This window comes from Psittacula echo (assembly GCF_963264785.1).
Source record: "Psittacula echo genome assembly, chromosome: 24".
Lineage (NCBI taxonomy): Eukaryota > Metazoa > Chordata > Aves > Psittaciformes > Psittacidae > Psittacula > Psittacula echo.
The window spans coordinates 1,223,373-1,245,593 of NC_137759.1; the positions used below are offsets into that span (position 1 = coordinate 1,223,373).

Genomic DNA, 22,221 nt, shown 5'->3' on the forward strand with positions numbered 1-22,221 from the left:
CCGTGCAGCAGGAAGACTGAGAAAAGCAAGTGAAGGAGTGGAAAGCCTTGAATGAACCAAAGCTGCTGTTAATTCTGCTTTTGCTTTAGGGAGGCTATGACCCAATATTCAAACTCCATGAAAAAAAGCAGAAAGCTGCAGAACTCACACAGCAAAGCCCTCCTGATAAGCGAAAAATAGAAAGCCCTTATCAGTTTACATGACAAACACTTTGTTTTTCCTTTCAGTTCTGTCACCCTTCCAAAACCCCGAGCCAAAACGCAGGCAGCACTGGAGCTGTGTTTTCCACTCAGATATCCCAACCATGCCCAAGAGACAGCAGCAAAGCCGGGATCTTTTGCAAAACCTCTCTGGGAATCTCTGGTTCCTGCTGCTGCTCAGCAAGGCCCGGAGCTGGGAGCTGCTCACATATTCTCTGCACAGAGGCTGAGGGCTGCTACCTCCTTGTTTTGCTGCTGTGGGACCGTGCAAGCTCCACCCCAGGCTTCCCAAAAATAGAAACCTTGCAAAATGAGGCAAAAAGGCCAGCAGGAACAGAGAGTCCTCTGAGAGATGCAGGAGCACAACGAAACCCACACCTCGACGTATTTAGACATGCAGTTTTAATGCAGCCTGTAATTTTTAGCTTATCTGTGCCTGCTGCTGGATGGGAGCCCTGGTGGCACTGAAAGGAGATTAAGTTTACGAGCACCACATTTACAGCCAGATCAGCATTCAGGCCAACAGGCTGGACTGCGGGCGCTGCCGAGCACGCTGCGATGTGCCAGAGCATCACTGAAGGGTCATTATCAGAAACAGCAGTTCCAGTCCCAAAGCTATTTATAGCATTCAAAAGGGTGCTCAGGAGAACGCCAGCGCTGCTGGATGAACAACGGGGGAAGGTGCAAGTTGTGCCAGCCAGAACTCCATTTTCAACATGAGCTGCCCCGTGCCCTTGGGCAAACTGCTTTCCTTTCAGAAAGGAAAGGAGGTAAAAACCATCCAGCACAGAAGAGGGCAGCTGCAGCACTGAAATAAATCCCCACGATGTGTTTTGCACTGCAAGAGCATTAAAGGTATTTACTGCAACTCCTAAAATGGCACCTTCGACATGACTCAAAGTGTTAAGAACTGATTCAGCTTGGAGACAGCTTTCACACTTGACATACAAATAATATGCTTTGCAAGAAGCTGCATGATCTTCACACCTAACCAGTTGCACTTCTAAGCAGGAAAGGTCTGAACAATCCAAAGAACATGTAAAGCTTTGTGGAGAGGGATGTGGTTTTTCCTTCCCGGAGGAAACATTACATGATTGAGACAGAACGTGTTCCTTTATGTCCATGTTAATTAAAATATACAGATTTATAGGTTATAACAACCCAAACAGCTTGTAGACCCTCTGTTAGACCATTCTCACCATGACCAACCCCAAGTGTTCCTCTTAAGCAACTGATCTGGTGCGCTGGCATCATACAGCTTAGTTGCAGACACCTAAACCAAGGTGTACACACGAGTACTGTACACACAATTCATGTGAACTCCTGCAGGTCACGTTCAGACTGACACAGGAGGTACCACTGTTCTGAGAAGATGTTTCCCTCTACCTAAACGGCTGCCTTCATCAGAGTACGAACCTGTTGCAGAAGGTTGTCCAGCAAATCCTTGTCCTGCTGAGAAAGTCCATCCTTCTGCAATCTGAGAATAAGTTCAGGTTTCTTATAAGGCTTTAGTGCCAGTAAGTGCACAACCCTATCTTTGAAGGGTCTCTGAGAAATGGCACTATTGCCTCTCTTTATTGCACTGGCAAGGTTGACTGGCGTTGGGCGCTTCCTGGAGGGAACAGCATCGGAAGCTCCTGGTGCAGGTTTACGCACCTGAACCTTTTTGCCTAAAATGAGATGAGAATAGTGAAGTGCAGCAGTCACCTTGCAAAGGCCAGTGGTCTGTCAACATGGATAGGGAGTTCATTACACCACCTGCAGTGCCAGAAGATGACAACCAAGGACAAACACAACCAGCACACTCCATCCGCTCCGATACGCTGCCGCAACAAGCATCCCTTGAGTTTTATGATTCACGACAAGCTTGTAACAAGTAAACAGCAACACCAAGCTCTGGAAACCTGAGTATTATTGGCCACAAGCTTATATAAAGCTCTCTTTGTTTGCCAGCTTTTCATTTATCCCAAGTGCAAGTATCCCCACGCTTAATCTAACCATTTTTTCCCTCCCAATGAGAAGAAAATTCTGCATTATTATGTAGACGAGTGGAAATCTGGAGTGGAAAGAGCAGAGCTGGTGATGGAGCGGGCTCCCTGCTGCTGAGCTCAGCACAAACGCCACTCCAGCAGATGTTTCTGCTTTTAGAACAATAGGAACTTTATGGGGCTGGGTCCACCTCCCTTCCCCCTGCCAAACACAGCCCCATGAATGGGGTCTAACACTGATACATTCAGTGTTAGCCTATTCATTAGTGCGCTGTCTAGTCTAATAGAATAACCCCTTCTACACTGTAGTAACAACTGCTTTGCCCTCTGATACATTCACATACACGTGAGAACATAAAGATGTCTCAAGAGTTCATCTCGAGCCTTCAACTCTCTCAAACATGGTTCTTGGTTTCTGACAGCATCCTACAAGAATGCATTTTTCTCATTTCTATTGAAAACCAGCTTAAACCAAAGCCCTTCACCCAAGTCCCACATCACTTGGGAAAACACAAATCACAGGGGTTTACTATTTTGAACACAGAAACAGGTCTCAAAGCCAGGTTCTTGCTACCAAAGGTACAACCAGCAGATCAAAAGAAGAAAAAGTGTAGGTTCCACGGTCTAAACCAGGGACACGCAATCAATAACCCCTTTGGATGAAGCAAGTGACCTTCACTGGGACAAACACCCAGCATTTACTGCCGGAATTTGGGAGGTTTAGGAGCATGGCAGCTCTCCACTGCTAGGAAGCAGTTTTCAACTGAGTCATCTGAAGATACTGGTGATTGTGTGCAGTGTTTGTTTTACTGAACTGCAGATTGCACAACTGAGTCCCATTTCCTGCTCCCTGTTACGCACCACACTGATGCAAGTGAGCACGACCCACCGGCGGCAGGGCTGAGCTAACACAGAGGGAGAACAACAACAGTTCACATGTTAAACATCCCCGAATTCAGAGATCAAGTGGACTTCACTGCCAGAACTGGGACAAGATTCATCAGCTTTGCCCTGGCCAGGTCCTGAACAGCAAAAACACATTGGGACATTTCCACTCAAGGAGAGCCAAAATGCGCAATGAGAGGAAAAGAGAAAACTCAGTTAAGCAAGAATGTGAAATCTTAACCTATTTATACATGTGCATATAGATAGATGTACACACACACTTTGTGTATGAGCACACACATCCCCTGCAGGCATATCAGCTACCTGTTTACGTATATATATATTCACCCAAGTGTTAGCTCCCATCTACACTGTTCTGTTATCTCCAGGTTTCAACGTTTCATATAAATCCTTCCGCATCTGAGCTGCCTGGAACGACCCCAGTGAGGTCTCGAGTGCTGAGCTCCGTGTCCTCCTGGCAATGTGAGAGCCCAGCCTGCAGGGGAACCAGCCCCTGGGGCTGGCACTGGCACACCAGGTCCGTGCGCATCCCACCAGAGACTGTCTTTGCCCAGGCTCTTCCTTCTTGGAGCAGCGCTCTCCTCCTGATTGGAACACTGACATCTGCTCTATGCAGCAGGCACTCCACTGCTTTGTACATGGCTGTGCCTCCATCTCAGAGCAGGAGATGGCTTAGCAAGAGCATTTCTAAATCTGAAGTTTTGCTCTATCTCTCTGGGAAGCAATTTGCGTTGAGAATCTTCTCCCTCACGAGCCCAACAACTCCATCCACTTACTGTAATGTTCTCAGAGAGAAAGCTAAACAAAATCATCTTCTGGTCTACAGGAAATCGATGCATTTCCTTCCTGATTACTATCTGATTTCTCAGCTTTGAGCACTTGGCTGATAAAACAATGAGTCAGGGTCAGCTCTACATTTTGCAACTCACTGTTCTCATTACAGTCATGCTGTAGGAGACTGGCTACAGATCCCATGGGCCGCAGGAGAAACAGCTGGCTCAGGACACACCAGCCTGAAATTCTGCTTTCTGCTTACTATTTGTGCCCTAAATATTTGAGAAGCCTGAGATGAAGCAGGGACCTGAGCTCAAGCTTAGGTCTCTACAGGCTCCTTCTGGAACCCACTGGTATTTGCCACAGTTTTATTCCCTCCCCTAACATTCTCCTGTTGTTGTCACACTGAGATGGTTTGTTTAAGGCTGCAGTGAGCAGCACTGCTTTGATCTGTTTTCTATCACAAGGGCACTGTATCTGCATCCTAGATGTTGCATCCTACAGCCTCAAGTGATGACACAGCCCAGATGTGCGACAACAGCAGTGGCACATTGCAGCTGACTCTTCTAGGAGCACAGATGCTTCTGGTGGATCAGCAGCATGTTCTCAGCATCAGATAGGACAGATAGGAAACAACACCAGAGAACGACATGAATGCATGCAGACAACAGTCAGAGGCCACACAAACACCACCACACACGCTCCAGGGTGAAGATGGAAGCCACAGAAGTCACAATACAAGCAGAAGGGCACCCTAATAAATCACTTCCCATTAGGAACTACTGCAGACTTCCATGGTCATGCAAAGGTCAGCATTTGACTTCAGAAGCTGGTGAGGACACCCCGAGCCCAGGTGCTGCTTACCTACGTATCTCCCCCCAGGTTTGATGACTATAGCGCTCCGGCTGCGAGTCTCCTCTTCTGCCTGTGCCATGCTTTGCCTTGCCTTCTGGTAGGAATCGTCAGTAGCACACACAGTGATTTTATCCTGTATGCTTCCAAGGCAATCCAAATGGATATTGCCATTGCTGCAAAAGAAAGGCAATGGAAAAGACACTCCCAACACTGCAAATGGGAACATCTATGCCACTGGCGAGTAACGGAGGTTGTGTTATCTAAACACAGGAGAGGACAGAAAGAAGTGGAGAAGGAACAGGTTCTTTTGCGAGTTCCTCCTGACCCAAAATACACAGAAACACATTAAAAAGACACTAAAAAGACAGAACGGGTATTCAGTTTGGTTCAGGTCTGATGGGGAAAGGATTCCACAGCAGAGAAGGTAAACCCAAGGCTGGGTTTTCTCTTGATGTCCCACTCACCTAGATACATACTGCTGGATGCAGTCAAAGCTCCCCTGCGGGCTGTCCTTGCCAATATTGGAGAGATAGAATGTGAAGGTCCGCACTTCCGTAGGGCGATCCGGCCTCGGGATTGTGATGTGCTGTTTGGAAGGAGAGAAATACTGGTCACTTGGGCAGCCCACACTACCACAAACCCGACTGTCCTGCTGTCACTCTGCTTTTAGCCATTTGGCAACACACTACGAGCGTGGGGATTGCTGCACCGAACAAGAAGCTATAAGAAGGACTCAACTTTGCAAAACCCTCTGCCCATAAAAGATAAGGTAAGGGGTAGACAGATGTAGAGAACAGCTGAAGAGACTGCTCTGTCTGTAAGAGAACAGAGATCCAAGCTGGCAGCTTGCTGCTCTTCAAAGTGGAGCCCACAATAACCTTGCTCTAAGAATGTGACCCAATTCTATCGATTCAGGCTCAAAACAGACTCGCTACCAGAGTTTATGTTCAATTTCAAGCACTTGAGGCTTGCTCCTTTCGAGTGAGTGATGCAGCACGCACCAGGTCACCAGGTAACATGCTCATTCTTTCGGAAGAGCTTCTAATTCCATGACGAGAGCTCCTGGCTCCCAGCAGAGTGTGCCACTGCTGCTACATTCAATAGTTCATCGAGCGTTAAGTGTGCTCCACAGACACTGCGCTGCTGCTCATTCCTTGTTCCAAAGGGAAGCAGACTGTTCCCCTCTGCACTCGAGAGCCAACAGCAACCTCAGCAGCCGAGCTCTACTATCCCATCAATATCTGATAATGAAGATGGCTTCCAGAAAGCGAGGCAGGAGGAACATCAGCTTCAACCTATTTTAGGCTCCGCTCTACCACACACATTTATATTTACCCAGATGGCCACATGTATGCACAAAATACATACGCCCAGCAAACCAACTCGTGGCATCCCCATATGACTGTGCTCCATACGAGAAGACTGCTGGTGCAGAAGGGCTTCTAGGTGGTTTCCTTATGCCCTCAGCTGCCTGCAGCAGCCTGGAAGCGCAGGGCAGCCGCGCTGCTTTGCTAAACCACAGGGATGTTCTCAGAAACGTCAGGCAGCGCTTGTGCGACCTGCGCTGAGCTGAGCCCGTTTCCACGTCCCCTCCCTGCAGACCAGCCTCAAGCCAGGCTTCCCATGGAGACAGGAGCAGAAATTATCCCCCACGCAGGCCCAAGGTCCGCGTCTAAAAATACTCGGAGCAGATTTGGTGGCGATCAGGGACGGACTCGGAGCCCTGTTATCAACGTGGCCAAACGCGCGCCACAGCCTTGAGCCCTTAATCTGTCCCTGCACCCTCTGCCCCCACCCAGCCACAGCAAGCAAGATGCTCTTCTGCTTTAGGGAACATGCAGCAGGGCAGAGGGATGTGAAGAGCAGATTGTGGGGGTTTCACAGGCAGCCCCATTCACCCGCTGGTTAATTGAGAAGGTGAATTCACCCTGCTTCGAGTGAGGTGTGATCACACGATGGGTTTAACAAATAAAACCTGGAGGATGCAACCAAATCACATTCACATAACACTGAAGTAACTTCCCTCTAGCTCCTGCTTTACCGCTGTGAAAAGCAGCTGCTCCCAGAGCCCTGACTTGGGCATTTCGGTGGAGTTTCTGCAGCTTCTTCAAGGGATGTAAAATAAAACAGAAGTGAGAGCGTCACAGAATGGTTTGGGTTGAAGGGACCTTAAAGCTCCTCCAGCTCCAACCCCTGCCACAGGCAGGGACCCCTTCCACTGGAGCAGCTTGCTCCAAGCCCCTGTGTCCAACCTGGCCTTGAACACTGCCAGGGATGGGGCAGCCACAGCTTCTCTGGGCACCCTGGGCCAGCGCCTCAGCACCCTCACAGGGAAGAGCTTCTGCCTAAGAGCTCATCTCAGTCTCCCCTCCGTGAGCCACGTCAGTGTCAGCGCTGCTCGCTGCAGCACTGGAAAGCCTCGTGGGTGCAAACCGGCCGTTATCTAGGAATTATTTTTAGCTGAAACAGAAGGTTTCTCAAGCCACCAAAGCAGCATGGTGACTGCTTTGAGGGAGCCCTAATTCTGGTGCTGAGTATTACACCAGTAACCATAGCCACTTAAAAATAGCTCCGTACAGATGTGACTTCTGGTTTTCTTCTTTCAAGCAATGTTCATCTGTGTACAGCTCATTCTGAACGGCAATTTCCCCTTACTCTACCCATACCAGCACAAGTTTACCCCAAGAAACAGGGGGAAACGTCAGATTTTCCAATCACGTTAAGGCGTTTTGTTCCTAACTCCTATTTAAGAGCTGCATGAACATACGTGTATTGGGCACCTGAAGGGGGTTTTTTAGCCCCAGTTCAGTTCCTTCCCTTCTCTCCCCATCTCAGCTCCCCCCTCCCAATAAGCACCTGCAAATTTGACCCAACCCAAGCTCGAATTGAGCACGTGCTTTACTGGAACACAAGCACCTTCAGCCTTTCTCGCATGGTTACAAGCACCATCTACCACCGCTCGTTGCGCTTTGGTGCCCCAACTCTTACGTTCTCATTTGCATGCACATTGAAATGAGCCCAATGCTCCAGATTGCATTAAACTGAATAGAACTATCCAAGAAAACCCAGCTCACGATGACAAATGAACAAGCAGGTGCTGCTCTTAAGGCCTATCCAGCGAGTCCCACTTGAGCAGCTCAAAGCAGAGCAACACTTTGCTAATTACAACCCCATCACTACTGGTGAAATGCTGATTGTTGCACAGATTATGGTGCTCAACAGAAGCCATGAAGGAGACTGGCAGTGCTGTGAAGAACTGATCCCATGGCACAGCTCATTCACCATCCCCAGCTGAGAAACTCCTGCCCGCCTCCATCCAGACCAGGATCCATGCAGGAGACCAGGATCCAAGCACTGAAAGAGCTTTTTTTGGGGGGGCAGAGCCACCAACATGCTCCCCTGGCCAAGCTGCCAACTCCCTGACCTGCTCTTTTATTCCCAAGCAATTCCCTTCCCTGGTTAATAGAGTATTAAGCTGCATCTTAGAAGCTGAGAGCATCATCGACAACATTCCTCAGACAAACACTAGGAACAGGTAAAAAAAGACATGGACACAGTAATTTAAAGGCTTCTAGAGAATTAAATTAAGCAGGAGTTTGTTTTAAACTCTTATTTTATGTCCTGCCTCCCCTAACCATCAGGTACTTTAAGTTTTCCCTTCTTGCAAGGGGCGTGTTTACACAGAATAGTCCCACTATTGAAATCTCCTGTCACTGGCCACTGCTTGAAGTCACACTCTGCCATTTGTGCTACACACAAAACCTACCCCCCCCCAGAATTAACGGGAAATATCCATAGTGATATTTCTTAGGAAGGAAAGCAGGAAGGCAACAAATTGGGGAATTAAGGTAGAGTGGAAGAAAGTATATTCCAAAACCAAGCAGCTAAACAAATGTCTTTTGATGTCATCATCTGCATCCGAGACCTTGTTAGATCCCTGATATTACCCTTTCCAGTCCCACTGCTGGGGGCTCACTGGAGAGAGCATGTAAAGCCCCAGTGCTAATTCCTCAAAGCAGGGCACAATCCTGACCAATGCGAGTACCACACTTCAACCCAGATGGTTTTGAGCAGCAGCTTCTTGTCGTACCCAGTAAAAATAACACTAAAAGGACAAAGAGCTCTTTCTGCCTGTCCCTGTTGAGCTGGAGCTCGCTTTCCTCCAAGCTCTACCTTTGCCCTTTACTCAACAGTGCAATTAATGAAAGAGCTGAGAATGATGCAAGCAGAGGTCAGCTTGAGATGCCAGCATCCTCCTTCACCCCTGATGCTCTGGAAATGGCACATGGGACGTAACTGTGCTGCTTCCCCCCGGACTGGAACCACCAGTGACCAGAACACGCTTCTTTGGCAGTGAAGGGCTCACATGCAATTCAGTGCATTCAATAGGTTTGGATTTTGGTTTTTTTTTAATAAAGTAACTGCATCATTTCAAAATGCTTTTCATTCTTCTAAGGAACGGCATCATTTCAAACCGGGTTTCTTTGGGTTAACCTGAAACGCCTGGATCTCAGCTCTGTGTGAACCCCCCTGCATGGGACGCGCCGGGGCTGAGGCACGGCAGCGTTTTAAGCTGTTCTGATTCATTCTCCTACATTTCCTTCCAGGAGGAAGATTAAGCAAGAGAAGAGGCATTTCTAGAACTGAAGCAGTTGGACAGGAAGAGTTGGATGCAGATCCTCACAAGGTGCTCTACAAAGGGAAAGGGAAGCATTTGCAGCCTTTGCAGCTCCTTCATTACATGCAGAGCTGTTTGCTCATCTAATAACAACAAATCACACAGCCTTAAAGGTTTCCCTTGTCACTCGCTTCTCGCTCTGCCCAAGTGCAGTTGCAGATTTTAATCTAAGCTTTCCTGCTGGGCTCTCTGGGAACTTTCATTGTCAACAAAGTAAAAGAAACCTGGAAATTGCTCCTTGCTTTATTTCCCAGGACAAGAAAGTTGGGATTTTTCTTCTTAACTTCTGATAACAATCATGTCTTTCCTGCAAGGTTTTGTTCGAATGCAAAGTACTATTAGTGAGACCAATACCCCAAGGTAAAATATGGGCAAGGACGAATGTGCTAGACTTTAGTGCTTACTTAATTCAAGCCTTTTTGAAAGGTTTATTGCACCACCATGATAAATTCAGGAGTTATTTACAGCTGAGTTCAGATTCTTTAGAACAAAATGATCACCTTCTTTATCCCAGCCTGGTTTGGGTTGAAGGGACCTTAAAGCTCCTCCAGCTCCAACCCCTGCCACGGGCAGGGACCCCTTCCACTACAGCAGCTTGCTCCAAGCGCCTGTGTCCAACCTGGCCTTGAACACTGCCAGGGATGGGGCAGCCACAGCTTCTCTGGGCACCCTGGGCCAGCGCCTCAGCACCCTCACAGGGAAGGGCTTCTGCCTAAGAGCTCAGCTCAGTCTCCCCTCTGGCAGGTTAAAGCCATTCCCTTGGCCTGTCCCTGCAGTCCCTTGTCCAAAGCTCCTCTCCAGGCTTCTCATGCAGAGCACTAAAGGTAAACATGCACCTTTTGTAGCTCAAAGGTGTACAAATGACATTTTGAAGTTCACTAAGGAGTTGTGTTACTTTACCAGTTAAATCTCAGCGTTGTCAGTGACTGGCATGACACTTTCAAGTATAAATAATCTTGGAGGAGTTCAGTCATTGGCAAAGAAGTCAGAGAAGTAAAACTCCTCAATATACAATACTTGTGGTAGTCACAGACATGGCACGGGTGGTTAAATGTATGTATTACATAAAGCTTCACTCAGAGCAGCCTCCAAGCACTACCAGCAGTAACTGCTACCCATGAAGTCTTGCACTAGGAGGCATGGCCTTTCCTCAGCACAATGGGGTTTCCATGCATTGCTGCACCCACCACAGTGCTGCCACCAGCAAACTCTCCTTTGCCTTGTTCTACCCAACAGCATGGCCTTATAGAACCAGAATTCCACCCCCAGCAACGCAGGTGCTGCCACTGAGATGGATGGAGCAAGGTGAGAAAACAACTTCACCTCTCTCCCTTTCAGAGAGCAGAGCATTGCTCTGTGAACAGGGCCAGGACAGGCACACAGAACACACACCTCACTTGGATTAATGGTGAAGAACTTTCCAAGGCAAACCACACATGAACTTACCCCTTGGCTTCCTTGAAACTGGATTACTGGTTTTGATGTCACAGCATCCTATAAAAACAAGTGGAAAAAAAGAAGACATTACCTTAGAGAAAGTTAAAGCTCCAACATCCGCTGCCAAACCCCACTCACTGCAGTTGTCACCTGTGCTTTTTACTTGCCTGGTTTTAATGGAAAAAGCTTTGGAGGACTATATTCCATGCAAAAAACATACCAAAAAGTGCTGAAACAGTGATTTGCACCTAGAAAAAAGGATAAACCTGTAACATCCCCAATGGTCCCTCCTGCCAGCTCTGAGATGACACCTGATGGGCAACACCAACTTCCCTCCTGCCCCACCTTTCTGGCAGGGAGCAGCTCAGCTGTGTAAGCTGTGGGTTAAACAGTGGATATTTGAGGGGAAATCTGTTCCAGCTGTAGGGCCGAGGAGCCTTTCAGCATGTTTTTTCCAGCAGAAAGCTGGCAGTCCATTGGAAAAGCAAACTGCAGCTTCATTGCAAAATCCTGCTGCTCCCTTGCCCATTTCAACCATTGGCCTCTCCCTCCATCCTCACAGACTCCTGCAAGCTCCAAACCCCCTTGAATCCACTGAGCTTTTACTTCTTGTATCCCAGGATTGTGGCTGCGCTGGGTTTATTTCCTAAAGTCACACAAACCATTCCAAGACCCTCCTGCGGCACAACGGAATGCTCCACCAGGTGGGAAAACTGCGTGTGGATCCCACTGGGAAGCCTCCCAAAGGGCCAGAAGAAGTGATGAGTAGGTTCAAATGTCATTGAGAAGTGACCGTGTTGCCACATCTGCAGGAGAGACTTTTCAATCGGGAAAAACACCAAGAAGGGCTGAGGAGACAAAGTCCATTGTCCTTTTCCTATCGTATATCCTGACATGAGAAAGCATCGCACCGACTCCCATGGGATTACAGAATCACATTTGGCAGCCCAAGAGTTAACGGCTTGAAAGCCCACTGAGTTTATCATCTCTCATAAAACCCCTTTCCAATGCCTTCAGCCCAGGAGTGAAGGATCTAAGCCACGACACGCTGACATGAACAAAGCAAGAAATACATTCCCTAGCAGGAAAACATCCATGGAGCCCAGATGAGTAAGCTCATACCAAGACACAGGCTTCAGAGCCTTCTCAGTGCCCATCCAATGCGATTGAACAGCTCTGCCTCACACCCTAAATAGTTACTAGTATTTATGGCAGTGAGTAAAGCAAGAATATGCTTGAAGCTGACAGCACCCGCTCCGTGTAGTACAGCGAGTTTTATAGACCCGAAACAACCTTTATAAAGAAACAATAAACAACATCTTGCTCTTCGTACAGAGATGCCTGGATTCCTGGAGTGCCACGACACCGCATACCACAGCGCACTGTTCATAGCCAGCGCTGCGCTCACGGTGTCAGCATGTACTGCGCAGCGTGGCCAGCAATCCGCATGAACAGACTGGGGCAAAGAAGCATTTGAAACACTGAAAAAATGTGGATTTGGAAGAGGAAAACTCCACAAAACTCCACGTGGATCTTGTCCAGCTCGTTACAGATCCGGGAGGTTCTGCAATTCCAGCTGGGAAATGACTTCAGTGCAAGAGGAAGGTAACACGGAGCATGGCAAGTGGAGTAGCGAGGTGGCAACAAGTACTGCTACAGACATCAGGACAGGCTTTAGCCACCGAACCCATCAATTCCCTGATCACAGACAGAATGGCTCAAAGGTAAATGCGCAAACTCCAACTTCAACGTGAATTCAGTGGCAAACTTGAGCTTTATTTCCTTGAACCGCCAAAATATTTCCAGGTTCCTGAGCTACCAGGGCTTGAGGACTGCTGGAAGTGGTGACCTGCTCCATAGGAACAGCATCACTCCCGCTATGCTCCACAGAAGGGATCCCAGGGAAGAGCTGGACACTGCAGAGTTGTTGCACTGTCTGAGTTTTCACTTTTAGGGAGAGAAGAGGAAGGCCCTTGGCTCCTCAGGAACACCACCTTGTACCTGCACAGGCATCGCTTCCCTTCTGCTGATGCCCAACGCCTTGGCGACAGGCTGTTTGGGAATGCTGATGGAAGAGGAAACACGCAACACCCAAACGCAACTCAGGATGTGATTCGCTGAACAAGGGTTCAGTGCATCTTTGGTAAATCAAGGCTGCTGAAACCTCACCTCTGTGTCCAGCTAAGGCTGATCTGAGTAGTGGGGCCACCTGCATAGCCCCATCATCCTCCAGCTAACACATCCCACCTCTATTCCTCCACGAGACCCACTGTATTGAAGGAGAGCTCCTGGGAGCAGCTGAGGATAAAGACAAACCCACCAGTTCAAGTGTTCTGAACGAGCTGCTGGCAGGGCAGCAGGTACCAGATGTTCACCTCTGTGGTTAACACACTCATCCATCACAGGGGCAGTGATGCTGGAGAGGCCCAAGCAGCGTGGGACCGGAGACACACCATCGCCATGCAGAAATAAAGAACTCCTCAATGCTGTGCATATCAGGAGCAAGCAAAGCCGCTCTGAACACACCTGAGACACACAGGTTATCCCTGCTGGGTGCTCACGACCACCTCCTGACGCAGGACGGAGGGGTTGGCAAATCACTGCCACGACTTTGCCATCTCCTGCAGTGGATCTGCAAGAAAAGAGCATCAAAGCTTCCTCTCATCTCACTGCAAGAGAACGTGAACAAACTGGGGAGTCCTTCCTGCAGTGCCACTGCCCCAAAGCTCCATAGGAGTAACTTCCAAAGGAACATCCAAGTGTGGCTGCACTCGTGTGACATCTACCTAAACGTCTACCTGCCAGCTTCAGCATCTCTACCTGACCCTCAGAAGGGGCCTGAACAGACTCTGGCTATGGCCAGTGATAACCCAGCACTCTTCTCCATAAAACTTCATTTATGTGCTCTCTGGAAGGAGCATTTCCCCGTTTCTGTGCCCAGCTCAATGCTCCCGCTGGATTCTTTGGGCACCCAAGCCTTCACACAAAGCTCTGCCTCTGGGATGCCACCATGAATCAAAGCCCGCAGACCCAGCTCCAGACACCGTAACGTTACTGCAGAAGTCATGAGATCAAACCAAAAAGCCACTCATCCCCACAGCTCCCACAAACCCATTTGGCTTCTATTAGCATGGTGTTACGCTCATCAGCCTGGAGCTTCCCATGCCAGGCGAGAGCTTGTAACCCTTGCTATGGGCTCCGAGAGGTGGTGGCAATGCACAAACAGCTCCTCACACTGAAATACTCCCCATCTGGCACATGGAAGCTTGGGTGAGGAGTAGGAGGAACAAGAAAGTGTCGACAAACACCCCAGAATTGAAAGGATTTCATTAGTTTTACATTATTGGGTATGAGCAAAGCTAACCTGAGGTTTTAAAAACCTATAGTGGAAAAGCTGGATGGGATCTTCCTGCAGAGGAGCAGGAATGCCATTTGAAATCCTGAGGTCAAGTAAGCAGTTGGAAGCCTCCCCATTTCTTCAGGGAAACACAGAGCATTCAGAAAATGTTGTTTCGAGAAGCCCTGTTCTGCATTTACTGGAATTTATACTGGAGGCAGTGTTCTATGGAAAATATTTGTCTATACATAGGCTTTGCCTGGGTTTTTCACTGGTGTGTTTGCCTGTTTTCTTGACTGTTAAAGAGTCACAACTATGGAGCAGAGCAAATGAAAGCTTCCCCTTATTTCTGTGGGAACAAGGGAATGATTTCCAGAATGTAACACTTAAAATTAGTAGCAAGAATTCCAATAAATATACATAGAAACCACCAAATCCTGCTGCCCCCCCCCCCTCTGGCACTAGCAGGGCACTTTGGACACTCACATGCAATCCCTGCTGGGTAAAGCTGCTGCACCTCAGAAGCCAGATACAAAACCGAGGACAAGCAGAACCCATTTCAAATACATACATCTCAGACTCGTCCAAACTCAAAGTTCCTCTTTAAGGCTTTGGTTATGACTGGTTCATGTTTCTGGTGCCCACGCAGCAGGGTCCAAATGTAGGCAAACTCCCTCCCCTGCTTCCTCCAACCTCTCAGCACAACTGGGCAAAGGCTGACAAGGAAAGGTTAGATCCCAGTCCGGGAGGATGCTTGGTTTGAGCAGACCTGGCTGCAGACCTGAACAGAGCTTCAGGGTTTCATTTCCCCTTCCATGTTCGTTTTAAATACACCACGTAGACGCTGCAAAGTACAACAGAGCAAAACCAAAGCAAGTATATCCAGCGTGTCGTTGTGACAGACTCGCAAGACACACCTCTGAGTCCCAAAGTTCATTAGAAGCAAGATACATAAACCCCAGGGGAAATAAATACCTTTGAATATAGCCACAACTTCCAGGGCCTGTGTGTGAAGCTTCCTGGCAGTCATTAGCCAAAGCTGGCCCAGGAGAGAAGCACCGCGCATTAGGTAGAGACAAAAGACTTCTCCCAAGACATTCCACTATTCCAAGGCTTGCATTTGCCTCCCACCAGAAACACAGCAGTAAGAAGCCTCCTGAATATTCGCTTTAGTGTCCCATCTATTACTTATGGAATCAAACCACCGTCTCCCTGCAACGCAATTTCCATCTGCAATTGAAGGCCTCCCAACGAGCTCATCTGACGCTGAGGACACAGACTGAGATGGAGCGAGTCTGCTGGGACCTGACAATTACAGTTTTGCCATTCAAACACAACATTCTCGGCGAGAAAGCCTTGGGAAGGCCACGTAAATCCACAGCTATTGAAGCCGAAGTTGAGCTTTCGACTCGAGAGAGGTGCCAGCAGCCACAGTGACAACGGGCAGGAACGTTTGCTCCTCAGCCAACATCACCCCGGTTGTGACTTCCATGAGCAAAGAACAAACCCACCTCTTTCTGGCCCCACCACTCTTCTACCCCATTTCGCCTCCTCAGCATTGAAAACAAGCATTTATGTGGGGCAGAAGCACAAATCACTCTTTAGAAGGTGCTTTTGATGAAGGTTTAGGAGCTGGAGACTTCGCAATGACTCTGAACTGGCTTATCGCTTTCCCAATACACACTAATGGCTGCAGATTGTCACTGCAGCATTAAAGCACCTACAACTCCCAGGCAGAACATACAGCAAGCAGCAATAAAATGCTCAAGAGCTCTTAATGTCAGCCAGAAAGGCCAAGCTGTGCATTTGAAAGTGTTTAATTGCTAAGCTGCAAAATACACATTGGCTTCCCTGGTGCTAACTGCATCATAGGAAGCGCCTATTCCAGCACAAATGCAGCTTCCTCAGGAGTTCACCTTTCCAAGCTCAAACCGCAGCAATTCCTGATAAAACAGGAAAGAAATGTTATTGAAAGCGTCAGCTAAAACCCCCCAAAACTTCCTGCCATTACTGAAAGTGTGGCTCAGTTACAGGATTTCAGCATTCACAGGAAGCAGCATGAGCACAGCATCACAACAGCATCTGAGCATCAAAGACACTGCCCCACTTCAGACACCCTGGGAGGAAATGCAGAGTAAGACACACGAGTTAAGTTAAAGAAATGAAACAAACCCCCCCAAAACACAACTGTAGAATAATCGGAACGCTTTGTGCCCACAATGTAAAGCAGAACCTCGGCCCCAGCATGGCCAATAGCTTATATCAGCAAAGCAGAAAGCAATTAAAGTCCCCTGTCATCAAGATGCCACCCCACAGGCCTGAGAGCTGAGCTGGCCATGGAGCCCGTTCTCTCATGCATGCCTGGACCTCCTGAGCTTGGCTAATCCGGGCTCAAAAGAGCCTCCTGAGCCAAACCCAATGGATTTGTCAATTGGTTTCTTTGCTATAGGATTCATTTGGAAACTTAAACTGCAAGAACCGAGCCCCAGGCAGCAACACAGGGCAAGGAGGAACCCTTCCTGCCCAGCAGCCTGGGACACAGGCCAGGGAGCTTTCTGTAAAGAACTAGGGGAAGGGAGAGACAAATAGGACCTATGGGAGCAGACTGGCTCCCCAGCACTCAGGGGAGCAGAGGCTGACCTGAGGGTTGGGCACAAACCACCCAGCTCCTCAAACCCATCCTTCTCCTTCCCTTGTCCCAGGTACGAAGCTCCCTGGTGGGTCTCACCTTTGAAACCCTCCACAGCACTGAACAATCCACGCAGAGCTCACCCCCATCGTGTTTGACATCAAGGGCAGCTGAAGTTTTATGCTCCAGCCCAGTGAAATTTGCTTGTTTCATCTTGGTAACACCAAGTCCAACTTTCCAGGCATGCTTCAAAGGAGTCTTTGCTTCCCAAGCGCAGAACTAAATGATGGGGGGTTGCTGATCCTGTCTTTGCAAAAAGAAACCTTTGAACCTCCAAAGCACAGGTACCTCTGACACAAAGCGTGCTGCTCTGATCGCCCCTAGCACCAGACCACCCGTCCCGTGAAGGTGGCTTTGGGGAGGGAGCTCCAACTCGCTGCATACGCTGGAAACTCCCAGGACAAACCACACATTGCTCCCATCATCAGGCCAAGATGTTTGGCCAGCACGAGGCACAGTAGTTTTCCACTGGGAAGGGAAGCCACACAGATGCCTTTTAGGCAAAGCCTTTCAGGAAAATTAAAAGGAGGCTCAATTCCTTGGAGAAATAATTCAGGTATTGTCACTTGGCACAGAGTTTCCTGGGTCGCTGTAGAGCAGGAGACCTTGCTTGGCCATAGGAGAACTTGGCTAGAGCAGAGCAGCACCAATTCCTCCCCAGGAGCAGGAACCACCAAACGACTTCTTGCAATCCCTGTATTTCCATGGCAATACAAATACAGTAATGGAGTAACTCCCTCCCCTGAGCATCGACATGGATACAGAATTGATCTGTCGCAAGTATGAACACACACACACACACACACACTCACACACGATCAGAAATGGCCACAAATGATGTTGCAAGGATGCAGTGATCTGTTCCCAAAGAAAATACAACCTCTGCTTTTGCAGACAACAAACCTGGGACTTCAGAGGACAAGGAAGAATCAAATGTACCTGTCTGCAGAAAAGGGCTTGCCTGTTAGGGGACAGGTTACTGCAGAGAGAGACACTGCAAGCGGAGCACAGGCTCTGGGGACAGATACAGCCGTAGCCTAGTTCATTTTAAGAGCCACACTCTTCTAAATATGGAGTGGTTTGGGTCGAAGGGACCTTAAAGCTCATTCAGCTTCAACCCTTGCCACGGGCAGGGACCCCTTCCACCAGAGCAGCTTGCTCCAAGCCCCTGTGTCCAACCTGGCCTTGAACACTGCCAGGGATGGGGCACTGTAGACTCTCTTTTCCAATGGCCCGTTGGTGACTGGATCCCATCTCCGCTACTTCCAGGACTCCCAGCTCGGGTCAATGCAATCGGTACCAGGCAGCTGCAGGTCTCCACCTGGCCACAGCTGGAAACCAGCACAAATCCACACCACAGCGGGAGGTGATTTGTAGCCTGGGGTCAAAGGGAGCGTGTTTTGTGAGAAACAGGAGAAGAGAAAGGTGGGTTTGTGGCATCAAGGCCCCTGGCTCCCAATTAATCCACCACAGTTACACATCTTCAGCACTGCTGCAGAAGCCTCATTTGGGAATCCAGGTTCGGAGCCTCTGAGCATGTTTCCCCATGGAACAGCACTCCTTTCTTATGCTGTGTTTTTCATCTCTGCTTTTCCAGGGAGCTGAGGGAGACCCACTCATTAAATCCAGCAAGAGAAGCAGTAACCAGAAAGTCTCAGCTCTTTGTGCCTGACACCAGACTGCCACGAGCGCTTAAAGGATGATTATGTGCAGTTTGATCCCACCAATTTCACTGTTACCAAGACAGGGCTACTCAGTGGGGTTTTAGTGTCAGGAAATAACTCCCATGACTTCCAAAGGCTTGGGAAGGAAAGGCTTTTTTTGGAGAAAGAAAACCCCTCCTCATCCCTGTGCAGCTTTCAGTACCGGGTACAACTGTTCATAGTCTGGTCATCAATTAGGAAGCATTAACAACTCAGAAACCACTGTGCCCATTGTCAGTGCAGTAACACAGGAGGTTTCCTTCCCTCCTCAGCGTTTTGACACAACTCTCTCATCTCTCTGAACAGGGAGTTTCATTTGGTGTTCCTGGAGTTCCCAAAGGCTGATCCAGACCCTCACTGAAACCCAGAGCCAGCAGCCCTCACGCCTATTGAGCTTCATTAGTCAGCATCACATGCCTGAATCAGAACTGTCCACTCAAACCCCCTTACCTTTATCTCAGGCTCTTGTCCTGCTCTCCCCGAGACAGAGCTCCAGTCCCTCTTCCCCACAGCCATGCCGGGAATCAGCACAATTGCACACAAACAGCTATTTTTACCACCTTTTTCCTGAAGGGATATTTGCTTCTGGAACTCAGACTAAAAGCAATGGAAGATAAATCCGGGAAAGCATAAACCAAGCTGAAATCCCAGTTCCCAAAGCACTCGTACAAAGATAATGCTGTGCTGTCAAATCCAGTGCAACACATTGAAAGACAAAGCTTAGAAATAAGTTCCTTTGTTTTGCTACTTACAAGGAATTGTCTGGAGGGGGGAAGTTAAATGTTGGGTATCTTTTAGCAATGCTAAATCTGTTCACAGGGACTGGAAGCTAAAGAGAGGGGAGGAAAAAGGAAGGTAAATATTGGCATTTCTAAAGTGCAAGCAAAGCCTCAGCTTTGTTTTCTTGCACACGTGGATTTGCTTGGAAGCCTTGTTTGCAAAAAGAAAGTCCTTCAAGGACAGGTCCTGTTCTGCCCCCAGAGCCTGGAAATCCCAAAAAGTGGAATAATTCAATATTCTCTTAAAAAAAGGCTCCAGCACCTGCAGCATTCACATTACCAGGCAATGGAGAGAGACCGCAGCCTGGCAAGAATCCCATCAAACATCCATGCTCCAAGGCCCCGCGCAGTCACCTCCTGCATGCAACACTGCTGGGTTCGGCAGCAGAATTTACTGCAGCTCTTGGGAAATTGGGAAAGGGCTGAGGAAAAAAACCCCAAACCGAAACCCAACCGTCCCAAGGCAACGGCATCATCCAAACCTCCCAACTCTGGGAAAGGTGAACGGCAGCTCCGGTTTTCCCTAAAGGCTTTCCTCAAACAGGTTGAGGAGCCAAGAGTCCTGAAGGGGTTTTAGGTTTTCTCAGATGAATGCTTTAAAGGCCATGCCTCCAGTAGAAGATCCCTTGAATGAAGGCTTCAGTGCTTCCTCTGAAAGGAGAGGGAACTTCCAATTATCCAGCACCTCAATCCCGGAGTGTTCCTGTCCTCAGTGGGTTCCGATTTGAGCCATGGGTACAACGGAACAGAGTGGGCTCCATAAGCTTCACTGAATTTAAGTCCCACTAATGCCAGAATGCCCAAGTACCCCGTGCAGCTCAAAGAAAGGAGGAAGGCTTCTCTGAAGTTACACCAGGTGGGTTTCACTGAGCGCTCCAGCTCAAAGATCAAGCACCCCTCTGATAACAGCCTTACCACAACGCTGAATGGGTACAGACAGCCAGAACTCAGTCAGGGAGCATGTGTGCAATGGCTTCCAGCACCCACTTCGCTGTATTCTTCACCCATCTGAGCGTTTCCAGTTCTTTGTTAAGCTATCTTTCCTTCACCCATCAGGTTAAAGGAGGAGAAGCTGGTTAATCCCAGCTAGAACCTGGCTGTGCACAGGCTGACTGCAAATGTGCATTGAGAGCTTGGGGGAAAAACCTCTCCCTTTGACATCTTGGGCATCATGTGTAACAAATTCACCTCTTCACACCCATCGAGGTAACGTTGCTTTTACAGCCAAGATCCTATTCCGAGCACTTTCCCCAGCTCTACGTCAGGCTGCTCACGCGGAGCAAGAGGAGACATTTCATGTGTTAAATTCAAGCCAGCACCAGCGGGTTACAACTTATAAACCAGGAACAGTGAAATATCAGAAGCTGACAGTTGTTTCTGACCTAGTTTTAACTGGAGAACAGTCAAAGAGCCAGGAAGACTGAGGCGAGGCTGAAGGTGCTGAAATTCCAGTACTGGAGCTTGAAGTGCTGGGGAACAGGATGAGAGCAGGAGCCCTCAGACATTCAAACGACCGACGGTTCAAGAGCTTCAGTCCAATGTTAAGTGACCCCTTGGGGAGGAGGGAGGTGAGGGTTTAAGCAAGACAGTGATGAAGTAACGGGCGTTGCAGGCCCTCCTCAGCATCACACTGAATGGTGGCTATGGGGCAGCGAGAGGCCAAGGCTGGGAGGGGGGATCCACGTTGTGAAGCACAGGAAGAAATCATTCAAAATGTGTATTTTGGAAGCATTTTAGTGGCTTTTCACCCAGGAACCCGCACGTGCTGTCAAACAGCAGAGGATTCAAACCCCACTACAGGTGAGCAAGAAGAGCTCTACTCTGCTGCTCCAACGTCCCTCCACGCACTGGCTTTAAGCCTCACTAAGCAGCAGCATGTTGCTGGCCTGATATGTCAGACTTTTAAATGCCCTTTGTACCCAGAGCAGCGTTTCCAGGCTCTTAGGAACAAGGGGGGGGGGAGCTGGTTTCCATGATTTCGAGAGGGACATTCTGCCTGTTTGCATTTTAACTCCAAAACCCCACCTGTCAGTAAAAGAAACCATAAAGCCCCTGAGCAGCGCTTTGAAGGGCAGCTCTGACGGCATCAGCACTGTTGGCCATTCTTAGTGCCGTACTTATCAGCCAGGGTAAACAGGAGGAACGATCAGTTAATGAACAACACAACCCTGAGGCTGGACTGGAAAGAGCGTTCTCCCCACTGCAATCTTGCCATGAAAATAGAGCAGTTCTGACCCAGCGAATCTGCTTACCAAAGTCTAATTCATTTTAGGGCATATCAAGACACCAGGGCTGATTCACTTGCTTATGTGCTCATAAAATGGCTTAAAGGAGCTGCTGAAGCATCACTGCGATCCTTATCTTCCACACAGCTTTACTACTTTTCTTGCAAGAGGAAAAAAAAATCATATAGAGCAGCAATTTGGAGATGAGATTGAGGAACCCGTTCAACCATCTCGGAGCACACACACTGCTGAGCCCAGGAAAACAAGCCCGGACCAGTTCTCTCCTTGTGCCCAGCTCTATCCTATTGTCACTTGCAGGGAAGCGTAATTACTGGGCTGCCACAGTTCCACTTCAGACGATCTTCACATGTTCCTCAGGGAGCCAGAGCCAGCCCTGCTGGGGGAAGTGACAACAAACCCAAGGCAGCAGAGCCTGGATCCTAAAGGAATCCCAGAGAAATCCGACCACCCCTTCCCCCCCACCAGACAGATCAACCTCAGAAGCCAAAGCAAGATGCTCAGACATCTTCTTTTGGCCTTCAAGCAAAGACTGGAGCTCCAGACCAGGACTCTGGGTACACAACCCAACAGGGTTCAACAGGGACACCAATGAAGTTCCCTACCAATATCACAGGGGGGTGAGTGATAAA

At 48.7% G+C, this 22,221-nt stretch overlaps 1 protein-coding gene across 1 annotated transcript in view; it reads right to left on the minus strand.

The window, feature by feature from the left end:
* ELL (elongation factor for RNA polymerase II) overlaps positions 1-22,221 on the minus strand; it is a 50,637-nt gene that overhangs the window by 18,009 nt on the left and 10,407 nt on the right. The window contains exons 2-5 of the mRNA XM_080633852.1: positions 10,848-10,895; positions 5,188-5,309; positions 4,733-4,896; positions 1,617-1,870 (exon numbers count right to left, since the gene is read on the minus strand). Coding sequence (XP_080489978.1) covers positions 1,617-1,870; positions 4,733-4,896; positions 5,188-5,309; positions 10,848-10,895 — 588 coding nt within the window. The remainder of the gene's footprint in view (positions 1-1,616; positions 1,871-4,732; positions 4,897-5,187; positions 5,310-10,847; positions 10,896-22,221) is intronic.